Source organism: Podarcis vaucheri (assembly GCF_965113315.1).
Source record: "Podarcis vaucheri genome assembly, chromosome: 3".
In the NCBI taxonomy this organism is placed as follows: Eukaryota; Metazoa; Chordata; class Lepidosauria; order Squamata; family Lacertidae; genus Podarcis; species Podarcis vaucheri.
Window position 1 is genome coordinate 33,638,398 of NC_138761.1, and position 23,654 is coordinate 33,662,051.

Below are 23,654 nucleotides of genomic sequence, written 5' to 3' on the forward strand. Positions count from 1 at the left end.
CTGCAGCTTTTAGCTACCAGTAAATAGAATTTAAGCAAGACTAGGGCACTGTCTTAATTCAACAGAGGTGTATGAGAACTGTACAAACCCTTACTGGTTAAACACAGATTGCGTAAGAACTACTGAAGGAGGAATTTATGCTATCCTTAACTGCTAAAGACTAAAAAGTCAATATTGGTATGCACTTCCATCGTCCCAAGCTTGGCTTCACGTCCAGCATTTGTTCTGGCATATATATAACTGCATATTTACACCTTAAATAAAAGGAGCTTCTAACTTTTAGAACTGGGAAGGAGAGGGTGGGCAGAAAGTGTCTTGTAGTGCAGTTCAGAAAGTCAGTTTGAGGGGCTGGCTTCTGAGTAGTGGCAGAGCTGGACTTTAATGCAGGTCTTCACTCTGAGACAACTCCGTCAGGATCTCGATGAGGTTCTCCAGCCCCCAAAGGTAGCCGTCCTCCCGATTCCCTTCTATCCAGGGCACGTTGTGCTGGAGGACCTCTCCCTCTGGCAGTGGGGTGGTTTTCCCAAAGTCAATCATCCAGACTTTGGCCTGTTCTTTCTTGTCGTGGATGAAGAGGAGGGAACTCCCGATTACCTGCGACAGGAAAAAATAAAAAGGGGATTATCACACAGGATTCGAAGGAACGCGGTCAGCATTCGCCCAATACATGTTGGCACCTGAGGCAAAACGCCGCCTGCCACCACCACCACGATGGAGAAGCAGTTTCCAAAGCTCCCTTCCCACCCAGGCTTGGTGAAAGGAGCCCTCACCTAGCCTCACCAGCTTGCCAGGCTGGTGGGGTGGATCAGAAAACTGTAGTTTTCGCTCCATAAGATGCACCTGACCATAAGACGCACCTAGTTTTTGTGTGGTTTGCTTCCAAGGTGGCAGTGGGGCGCTTGAGGCAGCGCCACCTCTTCTGTTTCTGCCACCTGAGGCAGCTGCCTCCCCTTGCTTCATGGCTGGGCGGGCTTTGGTCTAAAGGCAGAACTGGCATTCTATGGTGTTGGGCCTGCTGTGTCCATAGCACTCTTGGGTTATATGAAAACAAGGCTGCTAGCTCTCGAGGTCACGGGGAAGTTAAAACATGCAGCATAAGAGGAGTAGAAACTTTCTTTGCCAATTTGAAAAAAAAGCAGTTGTTGAATATCCGCTCTCCCAAGGTGCAAACCCAGTAAAAAATTCAATTCCAAGCAGCAGTTTTAGGAGAGTTAAAATAAGTTATGCCACCCAGTGCCAGACTGAAAGGCCTGAATTTGCAGGGATAAGAAGCTCCCCAAATGCACTGGGGATGAAATCCCCTCTCTCTCTGTCCTTAGTCACGGAGGCAACCTGGTCACTTCACACATTTATTCAGACTTTCAGGACCAAATGAGACACAGGACTTTTCATCACATAAATGGCAGTGGGGGAGGGGGGAAACAAGCCTGATTGGGAATATAATGGGGGGTGAGAGGGGGTTTCCTCCCTTCAACCCCAGCCCTGATCAAAATTGGGGGCCCTGCACTTGCTATTCACACTGGGAGCATTCTACTTAGTGTGAATACCAGGGGGTTGGGTAGGAGTGGTTCTGATCAGAGCTGCAGTATGGTCCCCCCAGGGCTGCACTATGGTCCCCCCATGTAGTTTGCCCCCCCCATGCCAGCTATTTATTGAACATTAAATAGTGATGCAATTCCAAAGCTTGTGGAAAGATTCTAGTCCGCTAACTTGTTTAGGTAAACCGAACTTGGCTTTGACCAGAGTTCTAACCTTTTTTTAAAAAGAGATCATAGAAAGGCGGTTTAGTTTTTACCTCGTGGCCCCTGAAGAATGGTGACAATTCCAAGGTATCGCGGATTCCCTTCAACCGATTAAGGTAGCCGTTCTGTAGTGGCAAGAACAGAACATTTTTAAGAGCTTTGAAAATACTTCTGAAGCACCCAGTCTCTGAGTGTTGACCTTGCCTAGCAAGAGGCTGCACATTCCTCACATAGTTTGAACGGAAGGAGTTGCAATTTGTTTTGGGGACACACACACACACACACACACACACACACACACACACACACCCTCTGCCTGTAAGCCAAATAACCGCTCCTGTATCAGGACTGCAAGCTGGGTGAGCTGCACTTCCAAGCGGCCAGCACAGACTTCCCAGCGCTTGACACCGCTGCCAGCTATCAAGAGAACCCTGTTCCTTTGCCCCTCTCAGTAACTGGCTGAATAAGAGCAGCTGGGGCCCAGAAATGGAAACAAGAATTATTGACAAAAGAAGAATGACAGATGAAATTAATGGACTATGCAGAATTAGATAAGATGACAGGAAGGATTTGAAACCTGCGGGACAAGAGATTCTCAGAGGACTGGAATAAATATGTGAATTATTTGAAAAGCAATTGTAATCAACAGATTACGCTAGTAGGATTACAAGAAGTTTTGTAAGGAGGAATATACTGCAAGAAAGGTTATGAAGAGAGTTATTAGTTAAGATAATTAAAAGTAATAGTGAAATTAAGAAATGTAAATTAAGTGGAAAACATTGGAAAATTTTCAGATGTGATTGATGGAAGTCAAATTGTATAAGATATGAAATTGTGTTAAATGATTGTTGAAAATGATGTTAAAATTTTATATATATATATGAGAGCAGCTGGGTGGGGAGGTGAAAAGTATTCAAGGCAGCAGCAGTAAAAAAGTAAAAAGTAAAAAGTAAAGTAAAACAAAAGCAGGGTGCAGAGCCCACAAAATTCCATGCTATCATGCACTACAGAACTGGTGTTCAGCTACTGGGTCCTGGCCTGATCTGAGATGGGCCACAACAGCAGCACTGCCACCTTACCAACATATGCTTAAATATTAAGAGAGTCTCCAAACGCTTGTTTTGCATTGAATGTGGGTCCTGGGTCTGCAGACAGTGGAATACTACCGTGCTTCAGCATATACAAGTGCACCCTCTTTTGGAAGTGGCTGAGGCTACAGGGCAGGATTAAAGAGGCAAGCAGGAGGGCAGGCAGACCCAGACACTACCCTGCACCTTCCCACAAATGTGGCAATCCCTCCTGCCTGCGTTACAGGTTGGTCACCCAAGACTGAAGACCAGGGGGCTCTCCAAATGTTCCTTTTCTCTGACCACTGGCCACGCCGGCTGGGGCCCATGGGAGTAACTAGCTGGTGTGTCACAGGTCCCCCCAACAATTTCACTTTTAATTTTTTTTCAGACCTTTCCGGACTGCAAGCAAAATGATTCACATAGCAGAACGGCTTGGCAGTGAGCAACGTACCAGCTTTGTTCACTGGCTCCAGAAGAAGCCCCCATTAACTACCATCCATTGTAAACTCTCTCTGCAAACCTGCTATGGGTAAAGAGCCAGGTTCAGAGATGCTCGTCTGAGACTGTACGTGGTGGGATCTAAAATTGAGCTCACTTGCCCAATTGGGTGGTTTGCAGAGGAAATGCAAAAATGCATTCATTCCCATCTAACAGGAGGTTGGGGGAGAGAGGTGGAGATGTTAGTCACCTGCATATTGAAGGCACTTAGTTTTCATACAACTTTTCCCACTGGTTTCATGTAGCTGTTAAAATCAGGACAAGATGAGACACTCCAAAGGCTAATCAAAAGTCCTCTAGCTCCACTTTCTCAGTCTTGCACTTCAGAAAGGACTGGCACCACCATTATCCTGGACTTTCCAGGTCTGTTCCTGGCACGACAACTCAGACGGACACGATACTCAGCAATACTGAAATCTACTGACGAGGTCAAGGGAAGCCAAGAGGGTTGCAGTACCTCCCACCACTTCCTGGCGTCAGGTCACCCACCAGGGTGATTTGGTGCAAAATATTTAGAGCTATTTCACCAAGCAACAGGGCTGGATGTGTGTGTGGGATCAACTCTTTAGGAGAGCTGATGGGATTCCCAGCCCTTGGCTTCCAGGAAATAAAAAGGTGGGGAGCTTCAGCGCAGTTTCCAGGTATACAAAACCCTACAGTTTACTTGGAAGGGTTGCCATTTTCCTCAAATCACAAGATGCACCCACCTTTCCTCGTCCCTCAGCAACGGCATTGTTCCAAGATTCAGTAATGATGCAGGGGTTGCTCACTGCAAGCTAAAAGGCCTCTTCCTGCACGTATTTGTGATCTTTTCAGTTTGCAGAGGGTACTTGCATTTCATTTGTAACTAGAAATTTATGAGCAATCCCATGTGGCCTAAAATTATGTGAGATGGATACACCTATCAATCTTTCCTCGTCCCCTGACAGGCTTCTCTAAACAGTTCGCTTGCCCCTTCAAGCTCCAGCCACCACCAAGGAGGAAGATTTGTCAAATGTTACAGCAGGTGCACACCTCTGGACCAAAAAGCAGTAGGCAGATCGAGGGAGAGCAGCGGGATTGTAGTTTCCTTGTCTCTCGTAGTGAAATAGAAGAGGTTTTGTAACCATGTTTGAACATTGGAGCTCTCTCCATTATGCCTTGAAGGAAAGATGCCTTCAGCTGTCAGGAAAGCCACTAAGAATGGGTCACTACCAGGGCCGGATTTAGGTTTGATGAGGCCCTAAGCTACTGAAGGGCCCTTTATATGTCCAGCTGTCCTTTGTCAACAACAAATTCTTGCTGTTTTTTGTGTTGAATATATGCTATATGGTAATTTATGGACCTAATAGGTATCCAAAGCCATTTGCACATAACAAAATATGTATTTTATCAAAATAATTGTTAACTCAAATACAATTAAGAAAAAGTATATTAATAGTGAAATACAATTAAGAAGAAGTATATTAATAGTGAAATAATTGCACAACACAAAACACTGTTGCTGTATGTAGATTTTATTTGATTTGTTTTTTATCTTATATTTTGGAAATATACATCCAGGTTTTTTCCCCTTTAATTTTTTGGGGGCCCCCAAGAGAGTGGGTCCCTAGCTTGTTTAGCTGATACATAAATCTGGCAATGGTCACTACCACACTCATAGAGCCACTTGTGCTGCCAACCAGGAACCATAAACTTCCAACTTTCTGTTTAAACTTTATGTGTATGTGAGAGTGTGAGTCAGACAGACAGACAGACAGACAGACAGACAGACAGAGAAGGACAACAGTTCTTGCCTGCTTCCCCTGACATGACCCAGAGCCAGTCCAGGACTCTTTCCTTCATCAAAGTGCTTAGCAAAGAAGATGACGCTGTCAAGGGTGTAGGCCTGATAGGTGGGCCTCATAAAAAAAAAAACCTTTCTACTTCCCTAGCATTCAAGAAATCCCATTTTCAGTGTTCCATTACAGACAGGATTTGGACCAGCTTAACCAAGAATCTGAACTAATTAAGATATTGAGCATCTTCTGGATGCATAACATAAACTGCCGAGGAAAGAGAGCAGGTTTCACATTAGCGTGTAACTGTGGATATTAAAGAAACCTAGGGTACTAAACTAATAAGGAAACCAGCTGCAGCGACTCACCAGAACGTTACGATTTCCTTTCGTAAATTCTCTGAAGGCCACCATGACTTGTTCCTTTGTCCTGGTCTTCTTGAAATCCCTGTTCACGGTGCCATCTTCCTTCTGCAAAAAGCAATGATGAAATCCAAGGCTATTACTCAGAAGAATGCATTTGTGTCAACAGACGGCTTTGCCGTTCATTAAACAGGATGCGGAATAACCTACAACAGGGCAAAGGTACAAGATGGCCATTGTTTAAATAACAGCCATGGGTTGAATGACTTGCAGACTGTCCAGAGAAGACTTGAGAATGGTTTTATTTCGGGGGGTTGGGGGTATTTACAGCTTTTGAACACCATACAATATTCTTTCTTCAGCCATGGAAATTACAGGAAGGGATCTGCATTGCCAAGTCCAGCCCTTTGTCCCACATGCCAACGTGTGAAATGGTTTGCAAGTATAAACCTCTGTGCTATACAGAGGCTGATGATAAATTCATCTCAGGCATGAACCTTTCCAGTACTACTAACCAAACTCCTTGAAATCCACAGGGTTTGCAAACACCTCTAAACATATAAATTAGCCCACATCTTTTAGTATTCTGCAATACTACGGTAATTCAAAGCAGAATGGACTACCTTGGAAGGTTTCTAAGCAGAGGTTGGAATCTTTAGCTGTGATTCCTGCATTGCAGAGGTTTGGACTAATGTCCCTTGGGGACCTTTCCCAACCCTACGATTCTATAAGCCAGCACAAATTCTATAAGCCAAAAGTACTAATTTGAGCAAGTCCATGTGGTTTGTTTAGATTCAGATGGAATGAAGACACAGCACCTTTTTTGCACCCATGGTTCTCATTTCAGCACATGTTCAGAACCTGACTTCCATGAATGCACACTGAAGTGCCAGGGGACAATTTAACAATATCTTTTTTAAAAAAAACAACTTGTGCAGTGTGGAATCAGACAGCTATTTACTGCTTTGTGGCTGCTTTAAGACTTCCTGTCTGGCAGCCTAGCTGTGTTGAGAGCTGGTATCTGAAGCCTCCAGCCACGGACTCAGCTGAAAGTCGCAAAAGGGTGCTATGTTTCCATTCCAATTCATTTCTCCTGCTTCCCCAGATATCCAAGCAGCTGTGAGAGTGTGGTAATGCCTGCGGCCTCCAGCCATGGGGTGAGCCATGCATCACCAAGCTCCCATAACTGCTCGGATATCCGGGGAATGCTGTAGAGCTAGAGGCTACAGGAAAACCGAGCCTCAAAACAGAACTGGCCACTTGCATCCAAACAGAACTTTTAAAGGTTTTGTTTTTGTTTTTAAGGCTGGCACACAACCTTCTGCTTCTTCTGTTCACAAGTTTGCTCACTTCCATCGGCAAAGCAACCTGCCTAAAGAATAACTTTGCAACCTTACATAAACCAACATGGCAAAGCTCCATGCATGCATAATGTTTATATATTGGCTGATAGCAATTAAAATCCCAGGGATGGCAGGCAGCAGGAACTATGGCAGGTGCCTTCTATCTTTGTTCACCTATCTGTATCTACTTATGTTGTTTCTACAGAGGGAGGACAAAGGGTTATGCCTCAATAAAGGGATTACAGGATTTTCATTTTTAAAAATTTTAATTTATACACCACTTGATATATTTAAAGTATATCTCTAGTCAGTGTACAAAAACCTGACTCACAGTTCTTTCTTCTCCCATGCACTCTCTACAACGCACATTCAAAGACTGCCATTTCAGCTTGACAGTGAAAGATCTCGTTTGACCTTGGTGGAACTAGAACTCCATTACAATGCACTCTGCAAAACTGCTTAAACATCTAGTTTAGCTGCGGATTCAGTTGCAGTATATTGGGAATTCTATTGACAAAGGCAGAACTCCCGACAAGCACCTTTCTCAGGAAATATTCCACCCATTATCTCTGTCATGCACCGGATAGATTTGAAACCCTCACCTTGATTCCTTCAATCCTGAATCCAAGAGTCGCTGTAGAACTTATTGTTTCCCTCCACTGCATGTATCGGGGCTTGGTTACGGCACGCTGGGCGTTCTCCTCCTCAGTCGGAGCCTCCGGATCCACTTCAATCATCTTTTGATACATGTCCTTCCGTAGGCTTGGCTTCTTCCTGGCCTTTGTTAGTTCTTCCTCCAAGTAGGTTCTGCAGAGAGGGGACACTAAGCGTGACTCTCACCATCTTCGGAAACTTATCTATCACAGCCAACTATGGGGGGCAAGTTTTCGGCCTCCCTCATATTTTGATCCTCTAGGATTTCCAGAAACCTCAAAGCGATGTCAGAAACCTTCCACGTACTGCTAGTTAATCTCCTACCAAGACTCCGTGGTAGAAACTTGCAACTAACTAGGGCAAAACATCCTCAAAAGAGCAATATCTGCAATGGAAATACATGTGCCGGTTTGAGCTCAGAACTTAAGAGCAGTCTCTGCCCTGGATCAGGCCAAAGGCTGATCTAGTGCACTGCTCAAACACTTTATATTCTGGAAACCAACATTTAACAACATTTATGGAAGGTGCCCATGAATAAAGATCACAGCCCTCTCTTTCAAACAACATGTGGTAAGGCAACCATGAAAGGATAAAATAATTGCACGAGAAGCCATAAATTATACAGGTGGGTAGTTCTCATGAGCAGTTTGAAATTCAGCATCCTTTCCAGATATAAGGGACACCTGGAATTGTGAACCACTCAGAGGGCATTAATTTGGCAGTATTATTATTGATCACCATCACCCATTAGGATGATGAAAGTAATGAGTGAGCCACTCTGTGCATCCATTGCCTTCATCAAATGCAGGGATCCTACTGATTTTTAATTCCATTTGTGATGGGGGACAAGGATTCAGAAAAGACACTTTTCCTAAGCATGTCTTCCCCATCTGCCCACTAGAGGTCTCTGCTTTCTATTCGTAACAGCTGCTTGAAATGGGGCACTCTTGGGTCAGCAAAATTTATGCCAGTCACCCTGCAGTGCTTCCTCAAGTTACTTTTTTGCTGCCCCAAACAAGCCTAAATGTTAAGTTCCTGGCTCCAATAACGTCTGCTGACTTAGTAGAGATAAGGCTGACTACAGATTTGTAGTCAGTAAATTTGGGAGCCAAATGCATATCCAGACTTTAATGCAAATCTGCTCCCAGCCATGAAAGTTACTAAGCACTTTGCAGCAGGTTTTGTGTCTCGGAAGAAGGGGAAGGCCGAACCGTTGCCTGTAGGCCTTCCGAACAAGAGGAGTGTCAGATATAAAACCATATTCCAAATGTTTCGTACAAGCCAGAGAGGCGAGTGTGGTGGGCAGGGCTGGATTAAGACCCTAAGCACTCAAGTTTTTTGGTGCCTCCATGTATATATCTAATTTAAATTATAAACAACAATAAGCCATAAAATAAAATGGCATTTTTTGAAATGAAACAAAACCTGCAATAAGATAGAAAATAATGTGGTGGGTTTTTTGTATACTTCACATTATCCTTCACTTTGTATTCACCTTATATTTGAAAAAAACTTTCCTGCTTTTTCTAATTGCAAAGTCTTTGATCAGTTCCTCAAAACTAATCTTACGTAACACATCTGCTTCTTAGTAGAGATAAACCTGCCTTGTTGCATAGTTGTTCTGTTGCGTTTTTTAATATCTGAGAAAACTGAGAAAATGAACACTCAGCCGAGCAATTTGTGACCATTAATGTTAAAAACCCGGCAACCGATATTTGAAATAAAATTCCAAAGCTGACTCAGTTCTTCTCAGCATTCCATATGCCACACAACAGGGCTTATCCAGTATATATAACGAGAGGCTATATTCCTCCGAATACTAGACAGAGTTATCACCAACAGGTGTAATCTCCAGTTCCAGATCACCCCCTCTTCCCTCCACAATATACCAAGTCACTGAAATTTGGCATAAACTGAAGTAGACCTTAATCCGTGAAATCTTATGTCATGGAGTGGATAGGGAGCCTCTCAATCTAATCCTGGGGACTCTCCTAGGCCCTCCCCATCCCCAGGTCACACCCCTCATTGACTCCATGCTCTCAGCTGCTAGACTCTGTCCTTGACCAGTAATACTGCCTCATATTTGTCTGAATGGAGAATTGTGTGCATGTGAAGGTAGGCCTGTATAGGGAAGTTTTTAATGTTTGATGTTTTACTATGTTTTTATATTTGTTAGAAGCCATCCAAAGTGGCTGGGGCAACCCAGACAGATGGGTGGCGTATTATTATTATTATTATTGCCTCTGGCATCACCCATTTCCTGCCATAATAATCTTGTCCGACTCTTGTATATTGTATAATATCTTTGTATATTAAAAAGGTATCCTTTGTACCATTAAATGAAGCATTTTGGCTCCAGTTTGAATTAGTTGGCCAAGGGTTCTCAGAAAGTATTCAAGTTTCTGTACAGTTGCCACCAGTTTTGAAGTACTCTTGTATAGCAGACCTACAAGTTGCTTCTAGGTCAAACAAACTGCGAGGCAAAAATCTTCCGCTATCTCCTTGAACAAGGATGTACTTTTTTGGGGGGGAAGTACTCGTTAACCCAGCTTAGAATGTTTTTCCATTTGTTCATGCAGTTAATTTGAACTTTGCTTTCCCTCAGCGCAAACAGATTCCAAGCCAAACAGAGCAAATGGCATTTTTCCTCACAACGAGTAAACTCACGATGACACCGGACAGTGGATTTCTTTATCCTGGAAAGGGGGCTGGGAAGAGGGTGGCTCAGTATCTAAATTGCCACTTCAGCTAAAGTTTCTCCAGATATGCGGCTCACTGAAGACATTTTCTTCACAGGTAAACATCAAGACTTTCATTTTAATCTCCCACACTTAAATTAATTTTTTACTACTGCTACTACTACTACTACTACTACTAATAATAATAATAATAATAATAATAATAATCAGGAGACCCCTTTTGCATTTTGTCATGGTAATGTTCAGGAGGAATTTGAGACTGTATGGCAGAATTATACATTTTAACTTATGAAAATAACCTGACATGATATAGCCCAGCTTATCAGGAATTCCCACAGCCAACCTGGTTTAAATAACCTCGGGTGAGGACTGCGCAGTATTCACCCTCTGCTCCCAATTTACAGCTTACCCAATAACACTATTCAACTGAAAAGTACGGTCTTCTAAGGTCATCTTTATTACTATACTCACTTCTGAGCCAAAAGGCCTATAAGACAGAACAAGCTCTGCCATTAGGGAAAGTTATTTCATTTATTACCTTTGTATTTTTACTGACAACTAGCGGGAGAGGTACTTGTGGGATTTTCTGCCTCAAATGCCAAAACAGTATCACGGTATCGTGCATTTTGACTTGGTGTGGAGACAGGGTGTCTAAGCTGATCTGCCCTCAGGCGGCAAAATGCATTGGAACAGTCCTGCCTATATTGGTGCTAAGCTTGGCTTAGTGGTCAGATCTGCACCATTTTTTAGGAAACATATGAAGAACGGGAGTTTGGTTTCAAAGTGATACACCAATTTGAAACCAGCCTTTCTTGCTACCTGAAATCCATCCACCCAAATGGCTAGGAAAAGGCTTCACCCTTAGAGCCTAGCTAGGTATTGTGGTGATGTGTGGCTGCCGCCATCTTCCAAGTAAATGCAGTAACAGAAATGTGTGGCATGATGACCTCATGCTCAGCATTTTCCTGCCTCCCGTGGGGGAGCAGAAAGGCATTAGGCACTGCAAGATGAAATCATGCTTCTGCTGTTACTGGATGAAGCTGGGGAAGAGGCAGGTTGTGCCCTTAGCTACCAAGGAAAACTGACCTGACTCCCATCTTGCAATCCATGACACAGGGAGAGTCAAAGTCAGCCAGGAGATCTTCCATCTGATTGTAACGCTCCCCATCCTTCACTATGTCCCCATGGTAGGCAGGAACATACGGCTTAAGGACATCATTCATCAAGCGGTCCAAGCAGCGCTGTTCAGACTCGCAGTGCTTCTTCAGTATCCTCCCATTGGCTGCAGCTTTGAAGCTACCTGAGAAACAGAACAAAAAGCAAAGGGTAACATTGAGTTTTCCACTGGGTACAGGAAAGGTTTCACACAGAAAAGGTTTCACTTGTTCCCTGCTTCTAACAAAATGGTTAAGTGCAGTGGCATCAAATAGTATTTCCAGGCACAACGCAGTCATGTTTACTTCAAAAAAGATCCTAGTTAGCAACTCCAGATCATTCAGGGGCACATGCATGTGCACATGTTCAAAAGGGTGTGGTGCTAGAAGATGCTCAGATATGCAAGGGAGTGCTAATACATAATGGAAAACTTTCAGGTTATCTTTAGTGTACCCTTAAACATCAGGCTGAAAGGCTAGGCAACTGGAAAGCCTGGGAAACAGCAGGGAAGTCTGGTTCTTAGGTTAAAACTCTAGGTGAATTTCTCCATTCTAAAGCCAACTCAACAGTGGAATAAGCCTCCTTGAGGGTTTTCAAGGCAAGGTTGACAACCATCTGCCAGGGATATATAGTCAGGCTGTTCTAAATAAGAGAAGAGTGTTGGCCTGGACTGGATCCCAACAGATTTCAAACACTGTTCGTTTCGGAGCAAAGACTTGCTCTGGCGAGGACATCAGAGCATTTTGGTGACAGAAGTTATGTGTCCTTTTTCTGTGGCTCAGACATTAGCATTCATCCTTGGGCCATCTATTACAGGCGCCACAGATTTCCCGAGGTTTGTACACACCCTAGCATTTGGCTCAAGCCACCCCCGTAGAGACGACCTAGCGCAAGCACTTATGTTTCAATTTCCAGAAACAATTTGCGTTAAGGTAGCTAATTATCTTAAATCCACTAAGAGACTTCCGAAACACTTTCTCTTTATTAGGCGGGAGTTTCCCTTTGAGATTACACAGCACAACCTAAATCTTCTGTACCTGCGTGCCCTGCTAGCTGGATCCAAGGGTATTTCTTCTTGAAGGACATGACGAAAGGAGACCAGTGCACCATGTTCTTGATCTTCCGCCATGACTTGCTCTAGAAAGGTGAAAAACAATTAAGTATAGTTGACACAAACTGTAATCCCAGTAATATCTGACCTAGACAGTGGTTAAATATGAAAGGGGAAACACCGGTGAAGAACAAGCTGAGGCAGGAAACTAAGTCTATGTTACAATAAGCAGATAAATAATCCAAGGATTGACCAATCATCTGTTGTGTGCCCCACCTTTGAAGCTATATACAGACGGTCGGTCGTTCACAAATTCATTATATACGTACACACTCATTCAACTTCCTGTTCCTGTGTGAATTTACAGAGATGAGAGAGAGAGAGAGAACGAACAGCTTGCTTCAAAAAGAAAAGGACACCGTCCTATTAATACAAGAAGGGGGGAGGGACACTGAAGAGTGTTCACCTCTTCCTCTTCAGGCAAGAACTGAATTACTGTGCACACGCCCTTGAGAAATTCTCTGCCCTTTTGTATTTGACATTTGTTTTTGCCATGTCCCTGAATCCAGGAACCTATTTTTGTTCTCCTGAGAAAGACATCTGCTTTCGCCATTAGTTCTGAGTACATGAATGTCACTTTGACCAGAGGAAGTACTACCCACAATGATAACAATTTCACCTTTGATTAAGTGTGTCTCTCATGTGTGCACATGAGCCCAATTTGGGGTGCGGTGGGGAGGGGAGAGGCAGAATAGGGCTATGCGCTGCATGAAGAAGTACTTTCTTTTATCTCTCTCAAATCTTTCAATATCACCTTCATTGGATGTCCACAAGTTTGAGTGTTAATGGACAGGGAGAAAAAGCATTTCCTTGGTAACAGAAAACAGGAATAAAATAAAATAAAGTTTTAAATTATACTCCTGTGATGGTGACGACTATCAGTTACACAATGAAAGAGACATATAGTTCAAACTTGGAAGGATAAAAAATACCCACCATTCATTTCTCAAGAAGCTGAACATCTTACTGCTATTGCTACATTTGAACATATATCTTGTAATCATCAATCAATCTCTTCTGGATATCTATTTGGACATATGGACTCTGCATGTTTGAATTAGGATTGATGGATTATTCTTACTGTTAGTGTGAGCTGACGTCGTTTCTTTCTTTTTTCTTTCTGTTATATTTGCAACAAAACATATATTTAAAAAGAAACTAGACAGTCTTAATATTAACAAAAGTTGCAATTAATTTTAGGTGGTGTGTAACGGTTCCTTGCAACCATAAAAGGTGCATACCCAAGATATTTTTAACTGATTAGCTTTTTCTGTCCTAATTTTAGCAAGATGAAGAGTAAAAGGGCAAATTTCTTCCCCCCCACCCCCCACCTCTTTTAAACAGAGATGTTGAGTTAAAGGTTACAAGTATGAAATCATGGGATGGTAATAACTGGAAGATTGCAATCCTATACTGTACAGACTTATCTGGGTGTAAAGCTCGCTTCAGGGGAGTCTCCTCTTATGCGCAAAGTGGAACGGAGCCCTGCCATGATTCTGTCCCCCACAAACCATCCAGAGCCACAGTTCAGTCTTTCTCCTGTCACTCACAACCATATTTATACATTTTCAGGCCTATGACAGCCCAGCCTAAGCCAATCAAAACCATGCATTCTTCCTATGGATGTTGCTCTTTCAGCATCTGCATAGCATTTGCTCCCTAGCTTGTTGCAGTGTGAGTGAGAAAGAGAGAGAGGGGAAGAAGGGAAGAAACTCAATTTTATCTCCTTTTTTTGGCCACATTGCAGAGGACAGAGAAGAACTCTCCACAGGTTTCCCTGGTTTTAATTTAATCTCTGGAGCAACATGCATAGTTCAATCCTATTAATACTTACTTGGAAGTCAGTCCCACAGTTATTCAAAGTTTTTTTAAAAAACCAACCAACTACGAGAACTGGGCCAAAACAAACAAGATGAATTTTAACAGGGAGAAATGTAAAGTATTGCACTTGGGCAAAAAAAATGAGAGGCACAAATACAAGATGGGGGACACCTGGCTTGAGAGCAGTACATGTGAAAAGGATCTAGGAGTCTTGGTTGACCACAAACTTGACATGAGCCAACAGTGTGACGCGGCAGCTAAAAAAGCCAATGCAATTCTGGGCTGCATCAATAGGAGTATAGCATCTAGATCAAGGGAAGTAATAGTGCCACTGTATTCTGCTCTGGTCAGACCACACCTGGAGTACTGTGTCCAGTTCTGGGCACCACAATTCAAGAAGGACACTGACAAACTGGAACGTGTCCAGCGGAGGGCAACCAAAATGGTCAAAGGCCTGGAAACGATGCCTTATGAGGAACGGCTAAGGGAGTTGGGCATGTTTAGCCTGGAGAAGAGGAGGTTAAGGGGTGATATGATAGCCATGTTCAAATATATAAAAGGATGTCACATAGAGGAGGGAGAAAGGTTGTTTTCTGCTGCTCCAGAGAAGCGGACACGGAGCAATGGATCCAAACTACAAGAAAGAAGATTCCACCTAAACATTAGGAAGAACTTCCTGACAGTAAGAGCTGTTCGACAGTAGAATTTGCTGCCAAGGAGTGTGGTGGAGTCTCCTACTTTGGAGGTCTTTAAGCAGAGGCTTGACAACCATATGTCAGGAGTGCTCTGATGGTGTTTCCTGCTTGGCAGGGGGTTGGACTCGATGGCCCTTGTGGTCTCTTCCAACTCTATGATTCTATGATTCTACGTAGGGTTAGGTACCAAGTTAGCAAAGTTTACAGAAGGAAAGTTTTCCATCCCCTCTCCTCCTGCCACAACCACCTGTGCCCCTGGAAAAGTGTCTCCCTGGAGTCACAAGACTCCATACAACAATTTGGAGTGCTCTTGGCAAAGAAGAGGAAAATCACCCCAAATTTGCCCAATTCTGGGCAACTCTATCTTTCTCCATCAGCCCACATTATTCAGGAGGGGCTGTCTGGAGCAAAGGAGGCAGAAGAGGGCAGGCTATTTTTTCCTTTTGTGAGCTTTCTTAAGTGATCTTATTTCAGAACCCAAGCTGTTTAGACTCAAGGAGCAAATAATCTTGAATCAAAGGGCATTATCTATGCATGTGTCACAACCTTCCACAGGCCCTTGCAGTCTCCCGGTCCTTGTGTACATGGGACCATCTGAAATGTGCACGTAAACATTTAGGAGTAGCAATGGCAGGACCAGGGGAGATCAGCCTAGCAATGAGGTTCTTTTACAGAACCAAACTGGCAATTTGTCAGCAACCTCTCCTTTCCCTCTACCAAGTCCAGGTTTAGTCAAAAGTTGCAGCCTTGCCAAATTGCTGTCAAATGTTTCTGAAGGCATCTGCCTAGACCAACATGTGTGTTTCCAAGAGGACTGCCAGGAGCACTGTACTTTGGCTCTTTTGTTCTATGCTGGCAGAGAGCACAGTTGGATTCCCCTTTTGCTTTTTTTTTGTTTTGTTATTTAAGCAGCCCTTTGCTCTGACTGATGTAAAAAAAAAATAATCTCAAAGGAGAGTCTCCAAGGGAATTTGGGCTTCACATCAATAAGACTCAACTTGCCCAGCAGAGGAATCCTCCTACGAAAACACAAACATAAGTCACTCAGTCCCAGGATAAAAGTGACTGCCAGAGCAGTAACTGTTCTGGAGCCAAGGTTTTGTTTCCTCAGTGGTTAGCAATCATATAGCAAGAGAAAACCTTGAAGCACTTCAAAGCCAGACTGAAATGAAGCAAAGCTACGTCAAGGATAGTACACAAACCATCACGGTATGTTTCCTAAACAATATTGTAAGCAGACTCCTAGCAAAACCAGCCCTTCCCACTCAAAGTTAGTAATGCCCCAATGATGAGTTAAGAGTCCTAGTGGTACCTATGTTGGGAAACTCTAAAAACCATGTGTTAAAAGATGGGGGTGGGGGATGAATGGGATCTTTGTGTGCAGGACACTGAAAAACTCTTTCCCACGGCAGAACTACGTGTGGAAGAGTAACATTTAAGGATTTCTTATCTGTGCGTTGCCCAATTGTGTGTGACATATGCACACCAGAGCTCATTCCCTGGGAACAGTGGCATTGTGCGCACACAATTGGGCAATGCACAGATAAGGAGTCCTTAAATGTTAACATTTCAGCATATGCTGCTGCCACACTGAAGGATTTTTAAGGCAGTGGCCTACACACAAGAAAGGTCGACTTTTATGTAATGGTTGCGATGAGCCAAAAGGGTACACCCATATTATCAAACAGGGACGGATTCAATGAGTGGCTATCAAGTTTCCTTAAAAGAAAAGACCAGAACTTAATGGATTTTGATCTTAGGGGCTTTCCATCGGGGGATATTATGAAAAACGATAGGACGAAACTTTTGCTTCTTCAAGGCTCAGGCTTACATGGAAGTTGACACAGTTCTCTAGCAAGAAGAGGGTGTTTTGATTCACCAACCAACGAATTGTGCTGGGTTTTCTTAAGTCTGAGTTCTTAAGGGCTGCCTCCAGGGGAAGAATTCAGTGCCATGCTTTTCTGATTGTTGCATCAGTGTAAGGCATTTTGGCTTGTCAGACAGAACAATCCCCCTTCTCCTCTACCTGTGCACTCTTCTGGGGGTTCTGGGGGTTATCCTGACACCCCAAACCAATTTTGGGGGCATGGGGGGGGAAAAGAAGGAGATAAAGCATTTTGTACAGGCTTGCACTGATGTGACTCATTAGTTGAATCCTGCCCTGGGCATTTCTTTGCAGGTGCATTCTGCAACATGTCACTGATGCAATAATAGTGCATTAGTAGTGTATTTATACTGGACTATCCACACACCATTCTGCTTTATTACTTGTTCCGCAACACTTCGCCAATGTTACTGCGTTATTGCTGTCTGGAGGGGTGCTCAGGTATCTTAATTCAACAAAAGCAGGGCAGATGACTCCTCCCTCCATGTAACGTCTGTGGCATAAAAAAGCATGCAGGATTTCAACAGGACGGCATGGGGCACACACTCTGACTGGAAATGGCCGCATGTCCACCACAGGTGCAAAACACTGTTGAATACGGGGCCATGTGCAGCTACCCTGATACCATCATGAGTGCAAATGATCATGAATGCACATTAAAATAGACGCCTGGAGGGAGCCTCTAGGTCACTCTTTCATGCAGCCCTCCATCACGAAGCTGTTGGGCTACTGTGGCTTCATGCAGAATTCATCTATCGAATCGCTATAAAAGGGAACTGTGCATTTCAACCAAATCAATGCAGCAAGATTGTGAACTAAAACACACGTTTGCTATCCCTGTGTGTTCCTCATTCATAAACAAGGAAGCTTATGAACTTTCTCCCTTCTGAATTTTTGATTGGATCTGGGGATCCCAAATTAGCTAGTTTTGTTCCTGGAACAGCTCCAAGGAGTTTATGACTTGCTTCTCTTGTAATGCTATAATCTCCTTATGTTGCGGCTGAGCTTCTCATGTCATCTTCAGCTATGCTGGAAAGCCACAAGGAAGCAATTCTCTATTACAGAGAGTTTAAGTTCATGCATAAGGGAGCAGTGTGCAATTCTCTATTATAGAGAAGTTAAGTTCATACATAAGGGAGCAGCGTGCTTGGGAATTCACCATGGACATTTACAGTCAATCATGGCTATGGAAGCTTTAGGGTGCCATTAGTTCTCAGAGAAAAAAAGCCCTACATTAGCCCATTGTCCTCAACAGCTTCATTTGTTAGATTAAAACAAGGATTCGTCACTTGCTCAACTGGTGTCTTTTGAGAGGGCAAAATGTAGCCAAATTTTGAATGTTTTTTTTGTTTGTTTGTTTCATTTCACAATTTATACAAGAATAACCTTTCATTCAAAAGCCCTATGAAAGAAATATTGTGCCTGCCTGATAGAGGTAACACCTCGTTTCTCCTTGTCTTTCCAGAGAGATTTACAGAGAGCCACTTTGTAAGCTATCAGAAAGTTCTATCTGTCGGCCATGATATATCAACCAACCTCTAAGGTTAGAGGCAGCAATTTGCTGTGCAAACACTTTGCCCTATTGTGTAAAGTGAAGAGATCTAAGAGCATCCAAGAGAGTCCTAAAGGAGGAGACAGAATGCTTGCCTAGAAATGAGTTGACCTATTTTTGTGAGACGACATGGTGCCAGCAGTCATGGCGACTGGGGAGGTGAGGAGCAAGACCATTCCATGCTTATTAATGAAGGTGGGGGCTTTTTAGGAATGAGTTGAGGTTTCTGCAATGATAGCATCCTCTCCCCCCCCCCAAAAAAAATTAAAAAAGCAAAACATCTTCCCTTACCCGCCAAGCAATAAGTTTTGTTTATTGGCTAAGGACATGGAACAGCAGACTACTCTGCCCATTAACAAGCCTTGGCAAGTAGAAACATCTGGCTGAACAGCTCATTGCTGGAAGCACAGCTTCAAGCCTGGCTCCAGTCTTAGGAATGCTCTCATTCTGGCACATACAGAATAGCCCTTACAGAGGCTTCAACCAAGTGGTACATGACCCCAAGGGTGTCAGCTCCAGTTGACAATTGCTCTTACAGCAAAGTTTTGCTTTTCCATTGTCCCAATATTGGGCCCCAGACTAGCCATCGTTCCACCATAATCAGGAAAGAAAGCCCTGCTCTAGCTTTCCAAAATGAAACTTAGAAGATTTTGGTAAATGATAACACAACCAACAAGTCCAGTCCTATTTTTCATCTGAGTGAGCACTTCAAGCGGCTGATTGCGGGACATGAGACGGATTTGCTGCCCTGCCCCAAGCAGCAAAATGTCTTGGGGGCAGCCCTAACAATCAGTCCATGTGTGCCAGTATGCACACAAAGTTACCCAACATCTGGGAGTCCCCATACCAAAGAGAGGAAGAACCACCATCATCATATGCACTTCAAGCATCAGGATGAATTTGACCGTGCTGTGGAGCAACCCACAATCTTTCATTCAACACAGCAGGAAGGCCTCACAGCTGTCTGAACTGCCAGGACTGAACAAGATGCCAAGGCTTCAAAGGTTCACCTCCTGGCACACATTTCCTTGTAAAAAAAAGAAAAAACAAGGCCCAAGAGGGAAGGGAGGCGGAATTTTAGCACCTCACTTGCATCTCACATATGCCTTTGAGGGACAGGAAAAGCAAGCATAACTATGCCCTATGTTGCCATTCCTCCGCCACCCTCCAAAGCTACTTCCAGCTGGTGAAAACATGCAGCAGCAAGCCATAAAGCCTGGACTGAAGTTAAATCCACACAGATAAGGATGCTTTACAAGCTCATAAGAGGTGATGTGTCCAATTTAACTTGCTGGTTCTTTTACCTGGCCTTGCTGCTGCAAGAGATGATTGAAGAACATAAGAAGAGCTGCTGGACCACTGGACCATTTAGTTCAGCATCCTGTTCTCATAGGATCCTTGTGGGAAACCCGCAGGCAGGATCTGAACAGAAGAACATTCTCCCCACCTGCAACTGGTATATGGAACCATTACTGCCTCCAGCTGCAACCTCTGACAATCTTCTCCTCCATGAATTTGTCCAATTCTCTTTTAAAGCCACCTAAGAGCTCCTTGATCTGCAGGCATTAGTAGGTGATAACGACTGTCTCCATGTGCAAAAATCTCCACCTGCTGATTCTGCTATGCCAATTAAGTACCGACAGAGCATGTGCGGAGGCAGTTGTATGCACGCTTTGTATAATTTTTTAAAATAAAAATACAACCCAGGAAATGCTCAAAAACACATAGGCAATTATAAATTTGCGGGTGCAGTTTTCTGGTTAGGAGCCTGGCCGGAAGAGAAAAGAAAGCAATTGTAAATTCTCAGCAGACACTTATTTGGATTGCTGCAACAAGTGCTGTAGAAATTTTTAATGTGGTTTGCTTGTGGAGTTTTCTGGGATGATCAAAAGAAAGTTATATACGTGTGGGGGGGGATATTTATAACCATGCTCCCCCATTCAGGAAGGCACCAGAAATAGTTAAAAGAACCGACAGAAAATAAACGAAAGCACCGAGGAAGTAGTGGGTGTGTAAAGGGGAGAAGCAGAAAGTGACAAATGATGCACCCAAAAATTTCATAGAATTGGAAGGGACCACGAGGATCATCTGCTACAACCCTCTGCAGTGCAGGAAACTTTCACCCAACACGGGGCTCAAACCCACAACCCTGAGATTGAGAGCCTCATGCTCTACCAACTGAGCTACCCTTCAGGTTCACACAAGATTTATGTTTACATGGAATGCAAGGAAAGAGTGCAAGTGTACCACTACACTTTCTGCCAAGTATTTAAACACAGACAGCATGCATATCTGTGTGTGTGTGTGTGTGTGTGTAAACAGGGAGCTCTTGTGCATCTTATTTAATATATGGGATCCACTCAGTTCTTCCTAGCAGGCTTCCATAAAATAAAAGCTGATCTACAAGTACAGAAGAAGTGTGTGGGGTTGTACTACTTCTCTCATGTATGCGCCACCCCCCTTACCCAGTGAAAAGGGGCTAACGTCATGATCTAACAAGGATCTTGAATTTGTCCAGTGCCTTTCAGGTGTTGTTGGGACTCCCAAACCCCATCAGCCCCAGCCAGCCTGCCCATAGTTAGGATAATGGGATTTGTAATCTAGCAACACCTAATTCTAGCCTATTTGAAAAGTCAGAAGTTTGCACATTCTACCACCTCCAAAGTACTGAGTCACATTCTTGGGTTAATTTGAGATGATTCGTGGCAATTGGGACATTGTTGCTGTTTAGTCGTGTCTGACTTTTCGTCACCCCATTGACCAGAGCATGCCAGGCACTCCTGTCTTCCACTGCCTCCCGCAGTCTGGTCAAACTCATGTTAGTAGCTTCGAGAACACTGTCCAACCATCTAGTCCTCTGTCGTCCCCTTCTCCTTCTGCCCTCAATCTTTCCCAACATCAGGGTCTTTTCCAGGGAGTCTTCTCTTCTCATGAGGTGGCCAAAGTATTGGAGCCTCAGCTTCACGATCTGTCCTTCCAGTGAGCGCTCAGGGCTGATTTCCTTCAGAATGGAGAGGTTTGGTCTTCTTGCAGTCCATGGGACTCTCAAGAGTCTCCTCTAACACCATAATTCAAAAGTATTACCTTTCTAATTATGTGGGTCTTTATTTCAAATGGTTAAGTTTTCAGATTTGAACTAGGTACTACATTAGTAACAAGGGAGATTCTACATTTTAGTGCGAGCAATAACTTTTGTGCAGCTAATAGCCTTTCCAGTCTTAAAACTGAGGCATTCCACTTTACTGACTTTATATCTTGAACTAAGCTACAGACTTGTGAAACTGATACTATCTCCGCTGTAAAAGTCAATTAGTATTTTAAGAGTTTATATTTTAAATAATTCAAGGAGTATCAGTGTTTGCTCTCTCACATTCCCCCAAAAAGAACAGTTCCAAAACACTTCTCAGTACGTACCCATACAGATTATAACAACCGGTTTTAGAAATATGTCTGTATTAATTTTTTTACAAACAAAAGAGACTCTTAAAACCAAGTACTGCTGAGCAACCTTGACCTTTTAATTCCTTTCAAGGCCTTTTAATTCTCTGTGGTTTATATTTGACATTAGCTACGTTAGTGTTTGGACAGCACTTTAATGATTTAAAGTGCTATTTGAAGTTTTATTGTTTTGCAAACTTCAGGAATGGAAACTGCAAATGCTGGTAAGTGTGCTAAAGAGCTCGTCATGGCCACTGGAGCTTCTGTTAAGTCAAACAGATTGTCTACTGAGCCTCTAACAGGGATCTAGCTCCAGATATTGCTGGTCTACAGCTCCTGCCATCCCTCTTGAACTTCCCATCAGCCTCTAGAGGACCACAGGGTGCCCATCCCTGCTGTATATGGACAAGGCAAGAGAACCCCATTAATTTTGTTCATTTCCATCCAGATCATCAGTTGAAAGATAAAAAAATTTCTTCCTGTAGCACCTTAAAGACCAACTAAGTTAGTTCTTGGTATAAGCTTTCGTGTGCATGCACACTTCTTCAGATACACTGAAACAGAAGTTGCCAGATCCTTCTATATAGTGAGAAGGTGGGGAGGGGTATTACTCAGAAGGGTGGTGGGAATCGGAGATTGGCAGATAGCTGAGATGAGCCTGATGAGCCTGATCAGGCTCATCTCAGCTATCTGCCAATCTCCGATTCCCACCACCCTTCTGAGTAATACCCCTCCCCACCTTCTCACTATATAGAAGGATCTGGCAACTTCTGTTTCAGTGTATCTGAAGAAGTGTGCATGCACACGAAAGCTTATACCAAGAACTAACTTAGTTGGTCTTTAAGGTGCTACAGGAAGAAATTTTTTTATTTTGACTATGGCAGACCAACACGGCTACCCATCTGTAATCAGTTGAAAGACTTATACAACATTTTAAAATATAAACACAGCGGAGGGGTGCAGAAACATCTCTCTCTTAATATACATCTCAGAGTTTGGCTGCAGGTAAAAGGTAAAGGTAAAGGTACCCCTGCCCGTACAGGCCAGTCGTGTCCGACTCTAGGGTTGTGCGCCCATCTCACTTAAGAGACCGGGGGCCAGCGCTGTCCGCAGACACTTCCAGGTCACGTGGCCAGTGTGACAAGCTGCATCTGGTGAGCCAGCGCAGCACACGGAAACGCCGTTTACCTTCCCGCTAGTAAGTGGTCCCTATTTATCTACTTGCACCCGGAGGTGCTTTCGAACTGCTAGGTTGGCAGGCGCTGGGAACGAGCAACGGGAGCACACTCCGCCGCAGGGATTCGAACCGCCGACCTGACGATCGGCAGGTCCTAGGCGCTGAGGTTTTACCCACAGCACCACCCGCTGCAGGTACCATGTGTAAATACAAGCGACTCCCCATTTATGCAGCAGTTGTGTTCTGGGCCCCTACATGCATAAGCAAATACCACATTAAGTGGAGAGCACCCTCTAAACCACCATTAAGCAAACTCTCTGCCACTCTTTCTACAATCCATATATATAAAAAATACTGTATCCAAAAATACCTACAACTAAAGATGAAGCTCTGGGGCTGGCTGGAGGATGCACAGAAAACCAGCGGTTGCACTACTTCTCCTTATCATTGGCAGTTCATCCTCCTAAAGAAGAATACTCTGAAGAAGGCTCTCAAGGTCTTACAGACAACTAGACTCATAAGGGGAAGAAATGGTCTTTAAAGATGGTGAACTAGTACTGATCTAACAGCCTTTGAAAAGGTAAGAAGGACCTCAAGAGGACCCTAGTATCAGCACAAAACCAATACAGTGGTACCTCAGGTTAAGTACTTAATTCGGTCCGTTCTTAACCTGAAACTGTTCTTAACCTGAAGCA

The 23,654-nt window shown here is 43.6% G+C and overlaps 1 protein-coding gene across 1 annotated transcript in view; it reads right to left on the reverse strand.

Moving 5' to 3' along the window:
* Positions 1 to 230: 230 nt before the first annotated feature.
* ITPKB (inositol-trisphosphate 3-kinase B) overlaps positions 231 to 23,654 on the reverse strand; it is a 75,505-nt gene continuing 52,081 nt past the window's right edge. The window contains exons 2-7 of the mRNA XM_082214814.1: positions 12,318 to 12,417; positions 11,212 to 11,425; positions 7,375 to 7,579; positions 5,436 to 5,537; positions 1,796 to 1,867; positions 231 to 594 (exon numbers count right to left, since the gene is read on the reverse strand). Coding sequence (XP_082070940.1) covers positions 379 to 594; positions 1,796 to 1,867; positions 5,436 to 5,537; positions 7,375 to 7,579; positions 11,212 to 11,425; positions 12,318 to 12,417 — 909 coding nt within the window. The 3' untranslated portion in view covers positions 231 to 378. The remainder of the gene's footprint in view (positions 595 to 1,795; positions 1,868 to 5,435; positions 5,538 to 7,374; positions 7,580 to 11,211; positions 11,426 to 12,317; positions 12,418 to 23,654) is intronic.